This window comes from Achroia grisella, unplaced genomic scaffold (genome assembly GCF_030625045.1).
Source record: "Achroia grisella isolate CSIRO2021 unplaced genomic scaffold, CSIRO_AGI_Agris_v1 utg1581, whole genome shotgun sequence".
In the NCBI taxonomy this organism is placed as follows: Eukaryota; Metazoa; Arthropoda; class Insecta; order Lepidoptera; family Pyralidae; genus Achroia; species Achroia grisella.
In genome coordinates this window covers 326,359-351,768 of record NW_026712659.1, presented here as the reverse complement: position 1 = coordinate 351,768, position 25,410 = coordinate 326,359, and the positions used below count along the sequence as shown (strand labels likewise).

At 34.7% G+C, this 25,410-nt stretch overlaps 1 protein-coding gene across 1 annotated transcript in view; it reads left to right on the top strand.

The window, feature by feature from the left end:
- Positions 1-25,410, top strand: part of LOC131841313 (syntaxin-binding protein 5) — a 401,890-nt gene that overhangs the window by 318,000 nt on the left and 58,480 nt on the right. Inside the window, 1 exon segment of the mRNA XM_059189637.1 lies at positions 9,245-9,379. Within this exon segment, the coding sequence (XP_059045620.1) occupies positions 9,245-9,379 (135 nt within the window).

Genomic DNA, 25,410 nt, shown 5'->3' with positions numbered 1-25,410 from the left:
TAAGCTATATTACTGTAAAGCTTCATTGCAATCCGTTCAGTAGTTTTTTCGTAAAATAACAAATATCCATCCATACTCAAAAACTTCCTTTGTTTATTTAAGTAAGATTGCTCGCGACTTGTACCACACTAAGATTACAATTATAACTGGATCGAGTTATCTGGTTACAGCACATCTATTGTGGGATGCTGGCCATGTCGTACACTAACGAGACACATCAAATATCTATATATTAGTATTAGTAACTTAGTGACCTAAGTTGTCTAGGACGGTGCAGTTTCAGAGAAGCTTACAAATCAATTCAAATCAAAAATCATTTATTCATGTAGGACATTTTAGCCGCTTATGAACGTCAAGTTTTTAGATTTTTTTTTCCCCTACCGTCCAGTTCGGTATAGATCCAATTGAGAAGAACTGGCAAGAAACTCAATTGAATTACTTTTTTTTAAAAGACAGTTTATTTACAATGTATATTTATATAGGTGTCTATGTCTAACATTAAATGAAAATCCCGTGCATGAACAACTATTGCCATGCACGCTCGTCATTCAAGTAATCGTTTAGTGAGTAATAGGCCTTGCTCAGTAAATATGATTTAACAGATGTTTTGAATTTATTTAAGGGTAATTCCAACATATCCTTTGGTATCTTATTGTAAATTTTTATACCTATTCCCATAAAAGACCTATTGACTTTTTCCAAATGATACTTGGGGACAGCAAGTTTGTCTTTAAATCTAGTATTATGAATATTGCTGTTTTTTGGAAATAAGTCAAGATTTTTATGAACATAAAGGATATTTGAATATATAAATTGAGAAGCAACGGTGAGAATATTTGCCTCTTTGAATTTCTCTTTTAATGAGTCACAACTCTTCATACAGTAGATCGCTCACATTTTAGCCGTTTACGAATGAAAATTTTTTTGGTTTTATAAAATACGAATATCTACATAAGTTCTTTTATTAGAATAGAAAATTTGTGACACATGTCAATGGATATTTCATATATATATATATATATATATATATATATATATATATATATATATATATATATATATATATATATATATATATAACAACAAACTAACGACAGGAAACTGACTGACTTTTGAAAAGCTAGTTTATTTACATTATTTACTTATATATGTGTCTATGTCTAACATTAAATGAAAATCCCGTGCATGAACAACTATTGCCATTCGCGTACTTTGTCGAATGAACTACCTGCCGAGGTTTTCTCACGATACTACAGCGTGGGGTTTTTCAAGAAGGGTATATTAAGGTTTTTAAGGGTCGCAACGCGCACGTGACACCCCTGGTGTTTCAGGCGTCAACGGTAACCATTTACCATCAGATGGGGTGCATGCTTCTGTATCAAAAATTGTAGTATAAAATGAAAAAAAATCTTAATATATATAACTAGCTACACACCCCGCTTTCGCCCGGGTGTACATGTATTATATATATAAACCTTCCTCTAGAATCACTCTATCTATTAAAAACATCTTTAAAATCCGTTGCGTAGTTTTATAGATTTAAGCATACATAGGGACGGAAAGACAGCGACAGCGACTTTGTTTTATACTATATAATAATAAACACGAAAGTTTGTGATTATGGATGGATGTTACTCTTTCACGCAAAAACTACTAAACGGATTTTGATGAAACTTACAACAATAACATAGCTATGTAGTGAAGATATGTGAATACAATTTGAAACTTTTAACTAGTATACATATCTTTATTAATACAGTAATCTGGGACAATGCTACGTGAGGGAAATCATACATAAAGATTTAAGCATACATATGGACGGACAGACAGCGACAGCGACTTTGTTTTATACTATATAATAATAAACACGAAAGTTTGTGATTATGGATGGATGTTACTCTTTCACGCAAAAACTACTGAACGGATTTTGATGAAACTTACAACAATAACATAGCTATGTAGTGAAGATATGTGAATACAATTTGAAACTTTTAACTAGTATACATATCTTTATTAATACAGTAATCTGGGACAATGCTACGTGAGGGAAATCATACATAAAGATTTAAGCATACATAGGGACGGACAGACAGCGACAGCGACTTTGTTTTATACTATGTAATGATTGATGAATGATTTAATAGCAGATAACAAAGCTAGCTGCTTGGCGGCTGGCATACCTAGGTGAGACAAATCAAGGCGATTTTGTATGTAATCTACCTCGGTTACGTCAACTATACAACATTATTTATAAAATATATATCTATTATTATTTATATATATATTACTTACTACAAAATTATGTATATACATTAATATTTTGACTCTTATAGTTATTGTGCTAATTGGTAATTTATCTTGTCCAAATTGTTTATTATGTTCAACATATTTTTCAAAAAGAATATCCTATTTTTTTCTAGTTTTTCTGCCTCAGTCTGCTTTTCGAATTGGCTGTAGAATCACAAAATGACAATACTAAAAGTGCTTACATTGTGTTCGTTTCAATAAACATATTTTCTATTAATATTACTGCCACGTTTAAACTCAGTTGCACAATTAGGCATACGTTTTGCACATTGTTACAGATACCACATCAAACTCTCACGACAGACAAACAAAATCCAACGGTGAGTTTGTGTTAGTTTGATGTAGCATGGCTCCCATACATTGTGACGAGGAACACAATGATACAATGTTACAAAGCATTGCATTTCTGTTACAACGTGTAAAAGTAGTTTTAAAAGTGCTACCATCAAGCGATTATGTAAATCAGTTACTAACAATTCTCAGTAATGAAACGATATATGATCTATTATATATGTATCGTTTCGCAATTGCAATTAAACAGCATGTACCCCGTAATTGCAACTTGGAAATGATTAATAAAATCGTTACGATTGAGAATTGTTAGGTTTTTCAAATGTATAATATCAACTGGGATTTGGGTATGCAGTTGCAATAAAAGATTATTTGTAACGGATCCATTTGACAGTCTTGTGATTATATAACTATTTGACAGTTGCAGTTTCAAATGATGCAAATGAACTGTCAAATGTATTATACATAATCAAATCGGGCAATTTCATTATATTTCATTGGACAATCGTTTGCAACTGCGTTGAATATTCAAGCCCCATGCACCGAGATTTATTGATTGGTTGTTGTATAGTGGCGAACTTTGTAGTTGACTGATGTTTGTATATTTATTTGTGTATGTAAATTGTATTTTATTGGAGTAATAAGAACGATGTGTTTCCAATGATATATATATAAAAACTAGTTGCATAAACAAACAGACTGGTACACTATTGCAATGACAACAGTTCATTCCTTCAAGAGCAACGCTCTTATCAGTAGAGCTCTTGCCACTTTCTACGATCTTCCATCATACTCTTTAAGCCTTGATACTACACGACTCCAATTCTGTCTTTAATTTGTTTTATGTAGCTGTGCCTTGGTCTTCCTCTCCCCCTCTTTCCTTCTCTTTCCCTCAATAATTAGTGTCATAAATACATCGTGCCTTATCAAGTGCGCTAACATTTTTCCTCGTCTTTCTATAGCATTCAATATCTGCCTTTTTCTTTCACCCTATGCAATACTTCTTCATCTCTTACAATAGTAGTTTGTAATAATAGTAATCTCAGGACAATTCACACAGCGCCATCTAGTTCCAAGCTATATAGAGCTTGGATTATGAACATTCCACGTTGAATAACTGTGTAAGACAAGTTGATAAAATTATATTAAAGATATTTACAGATTCAAAAACTATAGGATGTCCTTGGTAGTCTAGCGGTTTAATACACCGCTGTACTTCCGATTGTCACAGGTTCAATTCCTCGCACAGTGCAAACATTTATATTCATGAGTATGATTGTTTGTGACTGTATGTTTTATATGTATGTAATTAAAAAAATGAAAAAATATCTAAGTATTTGTATCAGTTGTCTAGTACCCATAACACAAGCTCTGCTTACAGTGAGACTAGATGGCGCTGTGTTAATTGTCCAGGATTTTTTATTTATAGGTTTGCAAATCTGTCACATTGAAATTTGAATTGTTAGCAACAGCATTACATAATCAAGTCCCTGATATTTTAATACATTAAGTGTACTATTTTGTATTTTATTTCTATTAATGCTTGTATGGGACGCTTGTGCATGTTGCACGTATGTATGCATTATGTATTGCGCATGAGTATATATACTATATGTTGTTGCCTTGATTATTATATCATAGCATACTACTATAGCCTCCGCCCTCGACTTCGTCTACGGGACCATGACGGACCGGCACAATAGGCCTATATGCTTCTGGTAAAGGTTAGCTTTTTAATCCGCTAAAAGAAACTTTGAATGAATATGAATGTGGGTGGATGTAAAGGGAGGAGACGCCGTAAGAAAAGATGGATGGATTGTGTGAAAGATGATATGAATAAAAGAACAGTATGTTCAGATATGACGGCCGATAGAGAGCAGTGGAAGAGAATGACACACTGCGCCGACCACAAATAATGGGATAAAGGCAAGGCAATGAATGAAAAGAAACTTTCTTAAATTGTCAATTAATATTAATAATTGTCTTTTTTTTTAATCGTTTAGGTTATAACGTGTGAGAAAGAGATAATAAATGCCTTTAAGGTTGCATGCCTTACCCCTCTTCAAAGTACCAATAATTTTTCTACAATAACTTATTAAAATTTATGAAATTTTGACCATAGGATAAGGCGAGGACGACCTCGGTGGTCTAGCGGTCTGGCACACCGCTTTACGTCCGATCGCGGGTACGATTCCTCGCACGGCATAAACATTTGTATTCATGAGTACTATTGTTTGTATCGGTCTGGGTGTTTTCTATGTATAATATGTATGTATTTACGAAAAAAAATCTATGTATTTGTATCAGTTGTCTAGTACCCATAACATAAGCTTTAGCTAGCTTAACTTGGGTCTAGATGGCGCTGTGTGAATTGTCCTGAGATTTATTATTATTATCTACGTCTCCATCTAGTCAGATTTTCTTTAAACAAGATTTCAGATCAGTTTCTTAAGTATTTAAAAACTCAAATTATACTAAATACACGTAGTAGAAAAACTCGGTTTTTGCAAAAAAAAGCATCTAAGGAAAGCTAGCTAATGATTAGGAACACTAATTACTCTTTGTTTTGGCAATAGCATATGCTGGTGGTCACTCTATTCTCCCAAATTTGAATTTAAAAATGAATCTGTATTATTGTAAACATGTACAACATTTATTTGAAAAGAATACGAGCTGAGTTTCTTGTCAGTTCTTCTCATCTCGAAATCATTCCGAACTGACAGTAGATTTGACATATCATAAGAGTCTGTAATAGACCTACATGAATAAAGATATTTTGAATTTGAATTTTTCCATCTAGAAATCATTCTATCTACCTATCTAGACATCTCTTAATTGCCTTAAACCTGTTGAACTAAAACCTTCCATAACGACCGGATATTACAAAGAATATCTAGAAGCCAAGTGAGTAGTGGAGCGTCAAGTCGTAAAGGAATATCCCGCAGGGTCGCGGGTTCGAACTGGGTTAACAGCCACTCTAACAACCTCGTAAAACGAATATCCGATCTGCGTCGCTCGATTTATAGGTGCTTCGTGTTCATTGTAATCTCCAGAACTATGGTATTACAATTTATAACACTTTGTACCGCGGTTCCGCTCGTTCAACGTCTTGAGCACGTATTTAAAATTTGTCAAGTAAATTAACAATTATTTTCACTCAAATGAACGCTTTAAAGTTATCAAATCGAGATAGTTGCAAGAAACTTAGAAGAAATTCATTTCAAATTATATTACAAAATTCTATATGAATCCAAGTACCTATAGACGAGGAATTAGTAAAATAATAAGAACCGAGTTTCTTATCTTCTTAACTCGATTTGACATATCATAAGAGTCTATATGGCCTCCAGCAAGGTGGACCGATCTGGTCAAAATTGCTGGAAGGCATTGGATGCGAGCAGCGCAGGACCGATCATCGTGGAGATCTTTGGGGGAGGCCTATGTCCAGCAGTGGACGTCTTCCGGGCTGCGATGATGATGATGATGATGAAGAGTCTATATTAGACTTTCATGAATAAAGATGTTTTGATTTGATTTGATTTGAACTTGATGACCGCAGTGTTGCCCATATATGATTGCCACTAGATGTGTTTTCAGCTTGTTTTATACTACATCGATGGTATTGAAGCATTCGGTCACTGGCTGGGGCCCTTGGGCACACAAGTAATCGGGGCCCTTTTGGAAAGCAAAACAAAAGCTCATTAGGTATAAGAACATAGGAATAGGCGAAGTAATCGGTATAATAGCGTAGTATATGCCTTGTAAATACCTTCTGATAACATTACTGATTTGTGAAAAAAGTGTAGTGTGCCAACAAAAATCTTTGGAGAATATATGTGTGAGAAAAATTGTCAGTCCTTCGGGGGCCCTCTGAGAATGGGGGCCCTAGGCACGGGCCCCGTGTGCCCTTAAGGTAAAGACGGTATTGCATACAATCCACCTGATGATAAATTACAAAAAGAATCACCAACTATACTAACAACGTGTAGGTTTTCGTATAACAAGTGAGAAGCATACGTCAATCAACATAGAAATCGCTACGCACTCATTATTAGTGTAATCAGATAATATTGTCAGTGCTATGGATTTTAAGTTTTTCTATAATAACATTATTGTCCTTAACGAATTCTTAAATTTTATAGTAAATTTTTTTGCAAAGGAAGTGTTTTTTATGTTTAAATCTTTTTTCGGGCAAATTTATAACAGACTCTGGTATTTTGTTGTAAAACCTCATGCAATTGCCATAAAACGAATTACTAACTTTAGCCAAACGACATTTAACTAAAATCAGTTTGTTATTGTTACTTAAACTTTTATTAATCATTGAAATCCCTTTTGAAATTGTCTAAGAATAAAATACTTGACACAGGAATCGTATCTTTATACATCTTAAGCATTCAAACCACTAGACCTACGAGGTGTTTACTATTGAAACAATAGTATGAAAGTTCTGCAGTCTTATCTCGTAGAGTGTACTACAAAGTGCCACGGGTTTATTACGACTCGTAGCGTCATACTGTAGCACTTAGATATTGTAGCACTTCGTAGCAGCACGTAGCCTCTTAGCAGTTTTATTTAGAATAGAAGAGAAGTTAGCTTTGTTAAAATAAACTTATTATAAGTACTTTAAATAGTTTTTATTCTACCGTCGTATATAAGAGTAACCTACAGAGTAAATTGAAATGCATAAGTTATCTATACATATAAATAAAATTGGAGTGTCGGTTTGTAATATTTAAATAACCATTTTTTACTACATGCAATGCATGCATGGGGTCGCTGGTTACGAGTCCATTGTCAGAATTATGAAATTCAAGATGGCGGGTCCAATATAGCATCATCGCCACACCAAATACCAAGTACTATATTGAAATTTTACACACGAATAAATACTTAGTCACATGTATATGTGACTAAGTATTTATTATATTCTGTATAGACGCATACTCTCCCATTTTCCATCACAGTAAACTATAGCTAGCAGCCTCAGATACAAGAGAAACGCACCATGTATATTTTGTTTCTCTCTCTCTCTCTCTCTCTCACTCACTCTCTCTCTCACTCACTCTCTATCAATTTTATTTCGGAAAAAGGGCTTAAAGATGAGAAAGATAGCCAGCTCTTGGCAGCTGAATCTTGTGAAGGATGAAAAGGTCCTAAATAATAAATATAGATAAAAATACGGAGCGTCCTTTTTAGTTTCAGTTCTTATATTCAATTGTTTTTTTATTATTTTTTCTAAATTTAAGTAGCCACATGTTTTTATATGTGGCCAGTATTACCGAGCGCCCTTTGTTAGTAAGCAAGCAGGTGATACAACCTGCTTAGACTATTATATTGTGTTAAATAAATTATCTTGTATTACATAGATAAAAATACGAAGAGTCCTTTTTAGTTTCAGTTCTTATTATCAATTCTTTTATCTAAATTTAAGTGGTCACATGTTTTTATATGTGGCCAGTATTAGTACCCGAGCGCCCTTTGCTCCAGCAAGCAACCTGCTTAGACTAAGGAGGTTCGGAATACTGGAATCGGTTTTAACTGTACATTGTCTATGATAACACTGGCTGCTATCTCTCCAGTCTCGCTACAAACTCATTGTTCTGTACTCCCGGTATTGAGCAATGCAGGCTTGTGGTTTAAACGTATCGCCCGTAGACAAAGCGTTAACAGATGTGTTTTGAGGCGTTCAACGTAATGTAAATAGGATTATTGTAGTGTTAATAGACAATATTATAATGTAGCAAATGTGTGGTGAGACGGTCTGATCGTACAATTGAATACAATTAATCTATACATGTAAGTAAAATTGGAGTGTCTGTTTGTAATATTGAAATAACCGTTTTTTACTACATACATATGAATATAAATACGGTACATGCACCAAAATAACTTTTTTAATCATTTTTGTCTGTCTCTCTATATGTTTGTTCCGGCTAATCTCTGAAATGGCTGAACCGATTTTGACGGGACTTTTTTGGCAGGTAGCTGACGTATAAGGAGTACTTTAATTTTGAATTAATAAAAATTGATAAAGTTTCATACAAACTTTCATCCCCTATTTTATACCCTTAGGGGTGGAATTTATCAAAATCCTTTCGTAGCGGATGCCTACGTCATAACATCTACCTGCATGCCAAATTTCAACCCGATCCGTCCAGTGGTTTGGGCTGTGCGTTGATAAATCACTACGTCAGTCACCTTTGAGTTATGTATATTTAGATCAGCATATGCAGCACAGTGCATTAGCCGTTCGTTTTATTATAACTTAGATTCTCCAGTCAGCAACTTTACTGAGAACGACTTTATATAAGGTCTGCTTGTCCCATCTCTATTTCACCTATATCTTCCACCAGGTAATGATAGATAAAAATCTTTATTCGTATCCCGATAATACAAACAAAGAGAGTACAAAGAAAACTCAAATAACACATACTATTTTCTATGTATGATACATAGAAAACACCCAGACCGAGAAACAATCATGAATACAAATGTTTGTGCCATGCGAGGAATCGAACCCGCGACCATCGGAAGTAAGACGATGCTAAACCGCTAGACTACCGAGGCCGTTATCGTAATATTATGATTGCATTTTCGTCTATAAATAGTTGTCTAATTAAGAGTCTGTTCCATTTGTCCTCAGGATTACTTGTCTCCACCTGCCGTTGCAGTCGAAATGGGTGCACGTGGGCACCGAACGTGGGAACGTACACGTGGTCAATATAGAGACGTTCGCGCTGAGCGGTTACGTCATCAACTGGAACAAAGCCATCGAAGTGTGAGTACCTATTTGTAACTAGTTTATAAGCGCAAATTTGTCTGCCTCAAAATAGCAGGCAAAAGGAATAAATTTATATATGTAATACTTAACAAAATAGTAACTTAGATATTTGACACGTGTCACGTACGAGATAAAGTCGCAAATAGAATAAATTTATATATATAATAGTTGACAAAATAGTTGCTTTTATATTTATCTATATCATATAAGAGATAAAAATCCCAAAAGGAATAAATTTATATATATAATACTTAACAAAATAGATGCTTTTATATTTATCTCTATCACATAAGTGATAAAAGACGCAAATAGTAAAAATATATATATGTATAATAGTTAACAAAATAGTTGCTTTTATATTTATCTATATCATATAAGAGATAAAAATCCCAAAAGGAATAAATTTATATATATAATACTTAACAAAATAGATGCTTTTATATTTATCTCTATCACATAAGAGATAAAAGTTCCAGAATGAATAAGGTAGATAAATAATAGTTGACAAAATAGTAACTTAGATATTTATCTGTATCACATGGGAGATAAAAGTTCCAAAAGGAACAAGTATATATATATAATAGTTAACTAACTATAATAATTGTTTTTATATTTATCTGTATCTGAACTGATAAACGTTGTTCGGTCCTCAACTATGAATATTGACTCTACCCTTTGTTTTTACATAGTACGCCACCCTAAAGAGAACTTAACTGTATCCACTTTTCTAATATTTCGCATCGTTATTATTTATTTCTGTCATAAGAACCTTCATAGGAACGAGGATAATATTTTAAGAAAGATGTTACAAATGAATGTGGATGGTTATAAGGGCAGAGGAAGGCCAAAAAAGAGATGGGTGGACTGTGTGAAAGATGATATGGTAAGAAAGGAAGTAAATAACGCGATGACTGCGAACAGAGATGAATGGAAGCGAAAAACATATTACGCCGACCACGAATAAATGGGATAAGGGAGAAGCAGATGATGATAAGAACCTTCTCCTGTCAATAAGAAACGTAACAAAAATTTTGCCAAATCGTTACAACCAAACCAACAACCTATCAACAATTTGAGGCTGGATGATGCGAGTATTTTTATTAAGGAAGGAGTGGCAAAAATCACTTCACCTATCCGAACACTTCTGAACCGTTGGCTTAGAGAGTATTTACCGATTCTAAAACCTAGAATACAGCAAGGATGCGTGTTCAAGAATTTTAAAGTTGACGACATCGTCTTACTACTCGATGAATTTATATTATTTTGTTTAATTCGGCTACAATTAACATGTGTGAGACTACGAATATTCGGTACAGCTCGGAAGCCTAGTGTTGACTCATCGGCGACCAAACCGCGAGTCGCAGTTGTACTCGAACTCTACAACTGCGATTTGCGGTTTGGTCGCCGATGAGTCAACACTAGGCTTCCGAGCTGTACCCGAACTGTAATTAACGCCTGATGATGCCTCGTTCAGAGGCGAAACACGTGTCGCGATATGGGTGTAGACTCGATAACGGTCGGAATTTGATCGCCACTGGAGAAGGTCGTAGCGCTGGTCAGGTTTCCACATCGAATATTCGTAGTCTCACACATGTTAATTGTAGTGGAATTAAACAAAATTATAGAAATCCATCGAGTAGTGAAATGGACTTAAAATAACACCTAATTCAATTAAACATCGTCTTACTAGTCGATCCTGATTTACCACGAGGAGTATGGCCTATGAGAAGAGTAACCAGGGTCTTCCCAGGCAAAGATGGAGTCGTGCGAGTAGCAGATGTGGCCACCAAAGGGGGCACACTGAGGAGACCCGTGCGCAAACTGGCCCTATTGCACGAAGACACAATTGTGTAGCAAAGTGCTACACGGGTGGACGATGTTGCGAACTATTTTTATATCTTTTTTGTTATCTATGTTTTTTATAATATTATATAGTTTTTATATGACACTAGCTGTCCCGGCAAACGTAGTTTTGCCTTAAAATAAAAAAAAATTTAGGGGTGGACTACCCCTAACATTTAGGGGGATGAAAAATAGATGTTGGCCGATTCTCAGACCTACTCAATACGCTCACAAAATTTCATGAAAATCGGTCAAGCCGTTTCGGAGGAGTATAGGACCGAAAACTGTGATACGAGAATTTTATATATAAGTCAATAATAACCATACATAAGAATTGGCCTTTGGCCTCATAACTTGAACAAATATGAAGAAATTTATACGTAGATTAGGCTGTACGGTCTAAAGATCTTTGCCTGTTCCATCACTGAAAAAAAGATGGACGAATATGGGAAAAAAAATTAATACACAATTATTTTACGACTGTACGTGCCGTGTTTCTTTGCTCGTCGTCATGGTCTCCATACTTCACAGGAGTGGTTACTAACATTGTGACACGAGAGTTTTACATATAAAATTAAATATATTTACTGCGGCCTATTCTGTGGAAGACAAGTGTAAGAATTGAACGTAAAAGAATTCCTTAAATGGCAGAGGAAATGAAAAGCATCTGTTAATCTGAATTGGGTATAATCCCTTGAAAATAATCACCGAACGGGCCCAAATGGGCAAAACCATTACAAGTGAGATAAATATCCCAAACAGAATCCGCTAATCGGCGCATCTAGCAGGCTTCAGCACCTGATAGGGATTCTTCCGGTGCTTACGTCTGACCCGAAACGAGGTGTTGCGACCCTCGCGCCCTGGGTCCCTAATTAATCAGGGCCGTTGCGGCACAATTATCTGGCCTTTTATTAGGGCACTAAGCCGATTAAAATGCACACTAGTAAATAGGGTTGCCAGCTGAACAATATATTGATATTTATATTTGACGGCCTCGGTGGTCTAGCGCTTTAGCACACCGCTTTACTTTCGATGGTCGCGGGTTCGATACCTCGCACGGTACAAATATTTGTTTTCATGAGTAAGATTGAATGCATCGGTGTTTCCTATGTATATTGTTGTTAGCACGTATAACAATACAAAGTATATTTATATATATAGATAGCTATAGCTAGACCACCGAGATCGTCAATCAAATATTTCGTCGGTTAAATAGAAAAATGGCAGTATCCAAAATGTACATTTTTACAAGACAAGCATTTCAAGATCTTTAAATTTATATAATACTAGCTGTCCCGGGAAACGTTGTTTTGCCTTAAAATAAAAAAAAATTAGGGGTGGACTACCCCTAACATTTAGGGGGATGAAAAATAGATGTTGGCTCAGACCTACTCAATACGCTCACAAAATTTCATGAGAATCGGTCAAGCCGTTTCGGAGGAGTATGGGAACAAAAACTGTGACACGAGAATTTTATATATAAGATTTTTTTTCCATTAAAGTTTTAACAAAAATTCACACAGAAGTATTATATATCATTTTAAAAGTATTTAGATAATGATTAAGACGGCGTGGTTAATTTAATTGACTTATATAAAAGTCGGCAATTCTAACTTCTAATATGAAAAATTTCATTTTTATATAATTGACGATTTGTTAAGCTCCGTTTATGAACACTGATAAATTAATTCACGTCCAAATACAGTGGGGCATTACCATAAAAGTCTTCATAATCCCACTCGTTATCATAATGAAATCCATTTTAATATGAGCCGGCCAGATTTGAGACAATTTTGAGATTCAAAACTTTATCAATTTCATTACGACCTGCCCATTGTAACAATTTTCAGATATAAACAATTGACTGATTTCCTCTTATTAATTGTTTAACCAGTTGGTTATATGTTCAATATTTTTTCTATTTGATTATTTAATTGAATTAGTGCTAATTGGTGGTTTGTATTCACACACTTAAACTTAAATTGTAAAGTAATAATAAAATTATTTAAAAGAACAACACGCAAGTTTCTTGCTCGTTCTTCTTGTGATGAGACAGCTTTCAGAATGAGCGGTAGATTAAAAAAATGTAATGACTTGTAATGAATTTAAGTTTCTTTTCCTAAAATAAAAGTAGCCTAAGTTACTCCTTATTACATCAGCTACCTGCCAAAAAAAGTCTCATCAAAATTGGTCCTGTGAAATGACAGATTAGCCGGAACAAATAAACCGACAGACAGACAGACAAAAATTAAAAAAAACGTTATTTTGGTATAATTACCGTATATTTATTCATATGCATGTAGTAAAAAACGGTTATTTCAATATTACAAACAGACACTACAATTTTATTTATATGTATAGATGTTATTTTGGTATATGTACCATATATATATTCATATGCATATAGTAAATAACGGTTGTTTCACTATTACAAAACATTACTCCAATTTTATTTATATGTAGGTATAGATTTACGTTTATTATCATAAACTCACGTTTAAAACTAAGACGGTTTTATCTGCAGAGGGCAGATTATTGAAACTCAAACTGGCTATATGTGTATTCATAACACGTACTACGGGGACCAGTAAGGACAGATTTGGGGTCTTCGTAAGTTGACACCACGCGGCGGGGTCACGTGCGGACCCCCAACAAATGGTTATAGCCCCCCTGAACCCGCACGATCCGACTTTCAATTATACCTTAGCCGAGATAATTATCTTCTTTTATGACTACTAATAGAATAGAATAGAATAGAATAGAAAATAATTTATTCAAATAAACTTACACTGAAGCACTTTTGAATAGTCATTACATTTTTTAATCTACCGCTCGTTCGGAAAGCTGTCTCATCACAAGAAGAACGAGCAAGAAACTTGCGTGTTGCTCTTTTAAATAATTTTATTATTACTTTACATTTTTAAGTTTAAGTGTGTGAATACAAACCACCAATTAGCACTAATTCAATTAAATACTCAAAAAGAAAAAATATTGAATACATAACCAACTGGTTAAACAATTAATGAGAGGAAATCAGTCATAGTGATTAGAGCAGACCAGTCCCTACAAGCAGCACCCGTTCACGAGTATGACGGATGAGCCAGCCATCACTGGGCTCGACCATATTTTAGGGAGCCCAATGACCCGGCCCACCACGCCGCCACAAGTCTGGACATTTTAGTGAGCATGACTACTCAAAACACTAGACCACCTCAAAGCTACTCACAATTATAATACTTTATAACTAAATTAATATATTATTTCAAATAACAAATTAGATTTTTATATATATTCTTTATTGCACTTTTAAATACAGTTGAAAACTTAAACATATACAGAGTGAGCAAAGGTGGACTTATCTCTAAGAGAGATCTCTACCAGTCAACCCAACAGTGAGGCGTAGCTAGTAGTGAGTGGATAACACATGTGCAATTAAAACTATTATGTTAAAATCTCCAAAAGTTGAGAAAAATAAAATATTTAAAATTCAACATATTAAATAAACTTCTAATTATATTACAATTATAATAAAATATACAATAACAAATAAAATAAACATTAATAAAAGTTATATATATATATATATATATATATATATACATACATATACAATTACTATAGATATCTATTATAATATATTTATTTATTTAAACTTCAATGCAGATATTTTAAAGTACGTATGGCGGACTTAACACCATGCGATATTGTCTATTATTTAAATTTCAAATTCGAAAATCAATTATTCATGTAGGACATTTTAGCCGCTTATGAACGTCAAGTTTTACATTATAATTTTATTTTTTTTCCCTACCGTCCAGCTCGGTATATAGATCCAATTGAGAAAAACTGGCAAGAAACTCAATTGAATTATTTTTGTTTTAAAACCAGTTTATTTATAGGTGTCTATGTCTAACGTTAAATGAAAATCCAGTGCATGAACAACTATTGCCATGCACGCTCGTCATTCAAGTAATCGTTTAGTGAGTAATAGACTTTGCTCAGTAAATATGATTTAACAGATGTTTTGAGTTTATTTAAGAAATTTATTTCATTTTATCTACCAGTCAACCATAGGTGGTGCAGAGAAAAATTGTTGGCGGTGCAAATATAAATGCAATATATAGCAAATATTAAATGATACACATACAAATATATATATGAATAAATAGCCATATGTATATATATACATATAGCTAGATATATACTTATAGCTATTACACATACAAAAATTGTACAAAATGTTATGTTGGCGTATGTACCGTATTTATATTCATATGCATGTAGTAAAAGACGGTTATTTCAATATTACAAACAGACACTCTTATTTTATAGATAAAGATTATATGTATAGATAAAGCCACACTACACTACACACACACACAACCACTTGTGTGTGTGTGTACACACACAAGGCACAGTAATATTAACAATAAAAATTAAAAGTAGATACACAATTAACAATAATAAACATATATATTGTTTTGTTTATTAACTGCTATAAAAAAAAAGTATGTCTAAATCTTTATGTATACTATAGCTGTCCCGGTAAACGTTGTTTTGCCATATAAATTAATAACGCTATAAAAAAATACGGGTTAGTGATAGAAGGGTGAAAATTTAGGGTTGTATGTAGTTTTTAATCACATATAATAAAAAATAATGTTAGGGGAGGAAAACCCTTGTCACTTAGGGATAGAATAGATAGTAGCCGACTCTCAGACCTACTAAATTTCATAAAAATCGAGGAGTATGGTACCTAACATTGTGACACGAGAATATTATGGGCAAAAAATAAAAAAATAATGTTAGCGATGGACATCCCTTATCACTTAGGGGTATGAAAAATAGATAGTAGCCGATTCTCAAACTGAATATGCATATAAAATTTCATAAAAATCGGTCAAGCCGTTTCATAGGAGTATGGTACCTAACATTGTGACACGAGAATTTTATACACAAGATATCATTTCAGTGGACTAAAATCCTCCCCTATAATTTATCTACCCAATCTGCACCCTAAAACCGATACTCGGCTTACAAAGCAAGCTGTTTTGCGGCTGAAATAGGTGAACATTCTGAGTATTCTGCTCTACCTGTTCGGAATAATAAACCCTTATTTGAAACCCTTAGTCGGATGGTGGTTTAACGACAAATTTTAATAGAGGTTTGGTGATAACGCGTGTGGACTTTATCGCAATTTTCAGAGTGCAAATTGCCAAGCTGCCAATAGGCAGGTCATAGGCATCCATCACGTTCACTTATAAATTACATGTATTATATGGTGTACATGTATTATATACACAAACCTTCCTCTTGAATCGCTCTATCTATTTAAAACTGCTTCAAACCGTTGCGTAGATTTAAAGATTTAAACATATATAGAGACGGACAGACAGCGACAGCGACTTTGTTTTATACTATGTAATTATGTCGACATTTATTTGACGTTCGTAAACTGCTCAAAAGTCCTACATGAATAAATGATTTTTGAATTTGAATTTGAATTCATCAACCTCGTAGTAACTCAATTATCATCTAAATATATATAACTCAAAGGTGACTGACATAGTGATCTATCAACACACAGTCCAAACCACTGGACGGATCGGGCTGAAATTTGGCATGCAGGTAGATGTTATGACGTAGGCATTCGCTAAGAAAGGATTTTAATTAATTCTACCCCCAAGGGGATAAATTATGGGATGAAAGTTTGTATGAAACTTTGTCAATTTTGAACCGATCGGGCTGAGACTTTGCATGCATAAAGCTACTATGACGTAGGCACCGCCTAAGAAAGGATTGTGATAAATTCCACCTCTAAGTGGATAAATTAACGCGAGCGAAGCCGCGGGCAAAAGCTAGTTCTATATATAGATACATTAACTTGAACGAATACTTAAAAAGAATGTCACATAAAATGCCACCATTTACGCCTCCGTCCAAATCACAATTTCTATTTTACGATCCCGTAAAGTTGTTCACTTCAAGATATAAACTTATAATTTCGCATTTACTATACAATAATCCAGTACAATGGTCGTTATAATATAGGGAGTCGTAAAATTCGTGTATGGTGACATGACAACGCGACTGATGCAACAACACGGCGGCGCCGGTTGTAAAAAAAAAATAAAGAAATAAACTTAATATAAGAACTTTTGAATACTAAATTCATTTCCCCTCCGATCGATCCCCCGTCCAATTCAAATGGGGATCGATATTACGACGGCTTGAGCCGAGGTTCGAACCCTTAGCGGTGCCCTGAATCTAAAGTCGTATACCCACCCCGGCTTCGCACGGGTGTATGTACATATATTTTATATATAAACCTTCCTCTTGAATCACTCTATCTATTAAAAAAAACCGCTTCAAAATCCGTTGCGTTGAAAGATTTAAGCATACATATGGACGGACAGACAGCGACAGCGACTTTATTTTATACTAATAAAAAAGACATAGATACAATATATTACTATGAAAACACCCAGACCAATACAAACAATCATACTCTTGAATACAAATGTTTGTACATGAAAAAAAACCGGTTTTTTTCATGGATGATAATGTTATGGGTCACCCGCCTAGGGTATACGCTGGCGGGGCACCAGTTTTTTTTTTGTGTATGATAATGGAATGTTGCACCCACTGTGCTAACGCTTTACGCTGGCGGGGCACCAGTGGAGGATGATAGGATAAGCATGAGGTCAGATCAGTTAGCACATCGTGATAAATTCACCAAGAATTATCACGATGGTTTCTAGGGGAACCGCGTGGAGGTCAACCTGACATTGTACATTGGACAAATAATGGATAAATTACTCCACATTACTAATTCCCTAAAATATGATCGAGCGCAGTGATGGCTGGCTCATCCGTCATACTAGTGAACGAGCGCTGCTTATAGAGACTGGTCTGCTCTTATCACTACGACTGATTTAATTTTATTGTGTATTTGTATTTGAGCGTAATAAATTAGTGCTGGTTGGTAGTTTGTATTCACACGTTTTGACTTGTAAATGTGAACTTACAAGGATTATTTAAAAGAGCAACACACAAGATTCTTGCTCGTTCTTCTTGTGATGAGACAGCTTTCTGAATGAGCGGTAGATTAAAAAAAACATTGTTATGTGTATCAAATATGGACGGTAGGGAAAAAAATTCTGAAGTAAAAACTTGACGTTCATAAGCGGCTAAAATGTCCTACATGAATAAATGATTTTTGAATTTTGAATTTTTTCAAAAGTGCTTCAATGTGAGTTTATTTGAATAAATGATATTCTATTCTATTCTAATCTCCTTCCCCCACTGATACCGGATGTATTTACTATACTTTACTCCAATTGAAAACATCTATAATTAAAAATAAATTATTTTTCAATCTATTTTTTTTTTATTATGAAGTTTGGTCAAGTGCAATGACCTGTAACACTGCGACCTGTATAGATCTATTGTGCTCGCCCTTATACTACTGTATGTACTAATACAAAAGCTATAGAAATAGTGTAAAACCTCGAACAAGGTGTATTTTTTTTATTGGGTTGTTTGGGCTATTGCCAGATGTTTGTAGCACCTGTACCACTGCGATCTACATAGATCTATTGTGCTCGCCCTTTTTCAAAGTTCACTACCTAGACCCGTAAGGGACAAGAATTGAAGGATATTCTTAGGAGCTATGTTTTTATCTCCTCAGGATATAGTGTATACTTTCCAAAGGAGATATCTCGTTTATGCATGAGAGGGCTATAACCATATAGGACGTGTAGTGACGTTTGCTCTGCTTGGCAAAATCTGCTGACTGATGTTAAACTATGGCATTTCGACATGTGCTTATTCAGCTTGCAGAGTCCAGTGAGGGTCAGTCATGATGCATATATCTATGTATATATCTCGTTGTGTCACAGAAAGATTTACAGACTATAATCTGCCGCCCGGCACCTCTCCGGTGGGAGGGTCAATCTGACGCCCCCCATAGATGGGTCGCAGCGATTAACTCAGATTATACACCCTTCTACGCAATTAACTGTTGACCGTCTTAATACTTTCACGTCCATACCTTTTTATGTACCATTATACTATTTTACACGTACTGTTGCTGGCAATTGGTCTACCACCTAAATATATATAATTCAAATGCGACTGACATAGTGATCTATCAACGCACAGCCCAAACCACTGGACGGATCGGGCTGAAATTTGGCATGCAGATAGATGTTATGACGTAGGCATCCGCTAAGAATTTTGATTAATTCTACCCCCTTCCTCCCCCCCCCCCCCCCCCCCCCCCCACTTCTAACTTAGCTTACTTTTATTTTAAAAAACATCTTTTAATTTCGATAAATAAAGTTCAATTCCACTTTAATGTATATTTACATGCACATTTTTTTCTGCAGAAATATATTCGAAAAGTCAGTATTAATTTAATTTCAAACTTACAAAATACCTTGCTATCTAGTTATTGGAGTTGTTGAACATATAAAATTCTACGATCAGAGATGTGATCGATCCAATAGCGCTAACTCTATTCTCCCAGATTTGAAATAAAAAATATGAAATAAATAAAAAAGCGCTGACAATGTTATCTGATTGAACAGAGATTAAGTGCGTAGCGGTTTCTATGTTGATTGTCGCATGCCTAATCCTTGTTGTTAATTAAATATAAGTAAATCAATATTTATTTAAAAGAGCAACACACAAGTTTCTTGTTTATTCTTCTTGTGATGAATCTGCATTCCGAATAAGCGGTAGAATAAAAAAACTTGTCTATTCAAAAGTGCTTATATTAAGTTTATTTGAATAAAGATTATTTCTATTTCTATTTCTATTAAATCACTAGTTTTACAGACTGATAACGTGACTGATAACGTTCTACTCATCTCGAAATCATCCCGAACTGCCGGAGATTTGACATAAGATAAATCTGTAATAGACATACGTGAATAAAGATATTTTGAATTTCAATTTGAGGCAGTTCTGTTCGTTCATAGACCAGAATTCGATCAAAAAATTCCAATGCAGCTTGGTTCCGGACGCCGCCTGCCTGCTCTGTCGGTATTGGATTATTCCGAGTCGGTGGGTTCATGCAAACTACATTACCTCTTACTCGTATAGTTCCGCATATATTGCACCGAATATTCAAAGGTATTTTGCGATGGGAATTTGTCTGTTTTATTTAATACTAGTTGGGGCAGTAAAGTCCTCGAGTGGCGACCACGGACCGGAAGACGCAGCGTGGGAAGGCCTCCAGCAAGGTGGACCGACGATCTGGTCAAGATCGCTGGAAGGCATTGGATGCGAGCAGCGCAGGACCGATCGTCGTGGAGATCTTTGGGGGAGGCCTATGTCCAGCAGTGGACGTCTTCCGGGCTGCAATGATGATGATGATGATGATTTAATACTAGCTGTACTCGCGTACTTCGCTGTACTTCGTCCGCGTGGAATATAACTTTATTCTTCTAAAATCAAAGTAGCCTAAGTTACTCCTTATTACATCAGCTACCTGCCAATAAAAGTCCCGTCAAAATCGGACCAGCCGTTTCAGAGATTAGCCGGAACAAACAGACAGACAGCCAGACAAAAATTGCAAAAATGTTATTTTGGTATATGTACCGTATTTATATTCATATGCATGTAGTAAAAAACGGTTATTTCAATATTACAAACAGACACTCCAATTTTATTTATATGTATAGATTTATTTTTAAGAAATAAAAGAAAAATAGTCATCACAAGTTTCCAGCTCATTCTTCTTGTGATGAATCTGCATTCCGAATGAGCGGTAGAATAAAAAACTTGACTATTCAAAAGTGCTTATATTAAGTTTATTTGAATAAAGATTATTTCTATTTCTTTCCTTGAGTGTGAGTGGAGAAATTTCATCAGAGTCAAGGCAAGTATATGTAGGGTACTCATGTACTTCACTCGGCATTTCTGATGAAATTCAGCGCATCGTTACCTTTGTAATGACCACTTGGGTATCCCTCGGGGGTAATTGAATATGACGGCTCACGGAGTACCTCACAAACTAGTGCCCTCTTTATGACACCGGCATTACACCTAATTGTATTAGACAGACAGACAGACCAACAGAGTGAATACCGTTATTAGTTCCTTATATTATTTACTAGTGAATCGCCTGGACGTCAATAATCTATACATTTATACATATAAAAGAAATTGGAGTGTCTGTTTGTAATATTGAAGTAAACGTTTTTTACTACATGCTTATGAATATAAATACAAAATATCAATTTTTACAAATTTTATCAGTCTGTATGTTCCGGCTAAACTCTGAATTGGCTGGACCGATTTTGACGTGACTTTTACTGGCAGGTAACAGATGTAATAAGGAGTAACTTAGGCTACTTTAATTTTAGAAAAATTAGTTTTAGTTAGAAAATTCTCTAATTAACTTATTTGTTAATTTCCACGCGGACGAAGTCGCGAGTATAGCTAGTTATACATAAAAAATATATTTGACACTCATATCATTACATAGTATAAAACAAAGTCGCTGTCGTTGACTGTCCGTCCCTATGTATATTTAAAACTACGGATTTTGAAGCGGTTTTTTTAAATAGATAGAGTGATTCAAGAGGAAGGTTCATATATACAAGTAGCTTTTGCTCGCGGCTTCGCTCGCCTTAATTTATCCCTTTAGGGATGAAATTAAAAAAAATACTTTTCTTAGGGGCTGGCTACGTCATAGTAGCTTTATGCATGCAAAATCTCAGCCCGATCGCTTTAAAATTGACGAAGTTTCATATTAACTTTCATCCCATATTTTATCCCCTTGGGGGTAGAATGAATCAAAATCCTTTCTTAGCGGATGCCTACGTCATATTATCTACCTGCATGCCAAATTTCAGCCCGATCCGTCCAGTGGTTTGGGCTGTGCGTTGATAGATCACTATGTCAGTCACCTTTGAGTTATATATATTTAGATACATGTACACCCGTGCGAAACCGGGGTGGGTAGCTAGCATATTTATAATTCTTATTGCTGGTTCAAAGATGTTTTTGTATGTTTTTAAGTAACATATTACTCAGTATATAATATATTTTTTTATGGATGATAATGGAATGGTGTACCCACCCTAACGATTTACGCTGGCGAGGCACCAATGGAGGATGATGAGAACATGAGGTCAGGTCATTTAGCCCGTGACAAATTCACCAAGAATTTATCGCGGTGATTTCCAGGGGGAACCACGTGGAGGTCAACCTGACACGGTACATTGCTAGCAATAAGATCATCAGTCCACATTACTAACAATCCCCTTTCTCCCAGTATCATCATCATCTGCTTCTTCCTTATCCCATTTATTTGTGGTCGTCGTAATATGTTTTTCTCCTCCATTCGCAGTCATCTCGTTATTTACTTCCTTTCTCACCATATCATCTTTCACACAGTCCATCCATCTCTTTTTCGGCCTTCCTCTGCCCTTATAACCATCCACATTCATATGTAACACCTTCCTTAAAATATTATCCTCATTCCTACGCATTACATGTCCATACCATGATAGACGATTACTCTTCAACCTCTCCGACACCGGCGCCACTTTCATACTTCCTCTAATGTATTCATTCTTTATCTTACCCATTGTCATACCACACATCCACCTTTCCCCCAGTATATAATGGTAAAATAATCTACCATACGATCGCAGTGAATCCGCACATAAACTGAAAGTTTCCCACAGAAATATTATGTTACATAGTTGGGATAATTGAGATCTGTGTGAGGGGGTGGGGGTGGCAACCCCTTCATGTTTAGTTGTTTATAAGGGGTTATTGTATCGTTTACTCTGTTAATATATAGTTAGTAGACATATTACATTGGTTATTATAGATATTATCGACTTCCAAAGAGTATCAGATTAGATGTGATGTTGTTATCATAGTCAAATTGTAATATATAGATAGTTAAATAAGTTGTGAAAAAAATTATTTGAGAATGTATCTAAAATAAAAGTAGCTACACCTTATTACATCAGCTACCTGCCAATAAAAGTCCCATCAAAATCGGTCCAGCCATTTCAGAGCTTAGTCGAAACAAACAGTGAGATAGACAAAATTTGTAAAAAATGTTATTTTGATGTATGTACTAATATATAACACTGTGTGATACCGACATAAATATCATTACACATAACCTGATTTTTATATAAAACTAGCTGTTCCCGAGACTTCGTCTGCGTGGAATTGAACTTTATTTTTCTTAAATAAAAGTAGTCTAAGTTAATCAGCTATATCAGAGGTTAGCCGGAACAAACAGACAGACAGACAAAATTTGTTAAAAATGTTATTTTGATGTATGTACAGTATTTATATGCATATGAATTTAGTAAAAAACGGTTATTTCAATATTACAAACAGAGATTCCATTTTTATTTATATATATATTCTCAATTTATGTTCTCAATATAAACTATATATCGTACACTCCGCAATAATCGTGAAATTATATTTATCCACACATACTCACAAATTTTCGAATTTTTAATAAGGATAAATTATATTTACTTACTAGTGAAATCCCAGCTTAACATCATCCCCACCCAATACACTACAAATTAATAGAGAACCAGACACGGAGCATTGTTTCAAACGCTTTTGTATTGTTTTGTATCCCAGCAAGCTAAAATTAATATAGCGCCCACCCTCTACGTATAACGCCCCCCGAGTTTTGCCTCCCCACACCGAGTCAATATTAATTTAGCGAACTGTACATTAATAGTTTTACAATATTCACCGGCTAAAACAACCGAGAGCTCGCCTGTTCAAACAGCCAGCGGCCTGTCCATAAAGATGAAAAGATAAAAGATAATATATTTAAAAAAGATATACCTGACCAATGTAGACATACATTGGCCATTCCATAGAGATAAAAAGATAAAAGATAATACATATAAAAAGATGTACCTGACCAATGTAGATTATACTGACCATAGATTGGTCAGGTATCTTTTCTAGAAAGTATAAAGTTAGTATTATATTTGAATGTGGGTGGTTATAAGGGCAGAGGAAGACCGAAAAAGATATGGATGGACTGTGTGAAAGATATGACATGCAGCACCCTATAGATGTATGCAAATATTGAAATAAAATCGCAATTAATTAAAACAATATTATGTCGTTATATTTAATAATTTAAGAATGAAGATCGTATCCTAAGGAATAATTAAGAATGGGGATGGTTATAAGGGCAGAGGAAGGTCGAAAAAGATATGGATGGACTGTGTGAAAGATACGACATGCAGCACCCTATAGATGTATGCAAATATTAAAATAAAATCGCAATTAATTAAAACAATATTATGTCGTTATATTTAATAATTTAAGAATGAAGATCATATCCTAAGGAATAATTAAGAATGGGGATGGTTATAAGGGCAGAGGAAAACCGAAAAAGATATGGATGGACTGTGTGAAAGATATGGTAAGAAAGGGAGTATATAACGAGATGACTGCGAACAGGGGTGAATGGAAGAGAAGAACATATTACGACGACAACAAATAAATAGGATAAGGAAGAAGGTAATGATGACACTTTCCAGTGTAAATATATTTATTTATAGTAACTATTAATTAATTGTATAAAATTACTAGCAGCACCCGCGTAGTGACCTTGTATAACATTTTTCATTATTTAGGCTAATTATAAAAAATGAAAGAAATTACAAATTTCCATACAAACTTTCATTCCCTAGTTTATTTAACCCCCTTAAATGTAAAATTTTCATCACAGCTGTGCTAGCTGTGAACGCGACTTCGTCCATTTGGCAAACTTTGAATATCATATTAATGTATATTTAAATACCTCTAAAAAATAGTTTCTTGTTGTTGTGAAGTCAAAGCGCCTACTTATTTTATTTACGCAAATATTACACTTTTGTTATCTGTGCTCAACAGTTTTGTAGTTTTTATTAAGTTAAAAATATAGAAGTCGTACAAGTTACTCTGCGTCTTTAATTTCATTATTCCCGAAAATCCGCTGTGATTACTCCAGAACATGGTCCTTCGAGCCGGATTTTCGGGAATAATGAATTTTTTAATTGGGCGGTCTCTGACTTCTTTGCCAGACCGAGATTATCAAAGACATTCCACAAATAATTTAACACGGTTCCAACGCATTGAGCAATTACGACAACATTTTTGGGCTAGATGGAGCAAAGAGTACATTG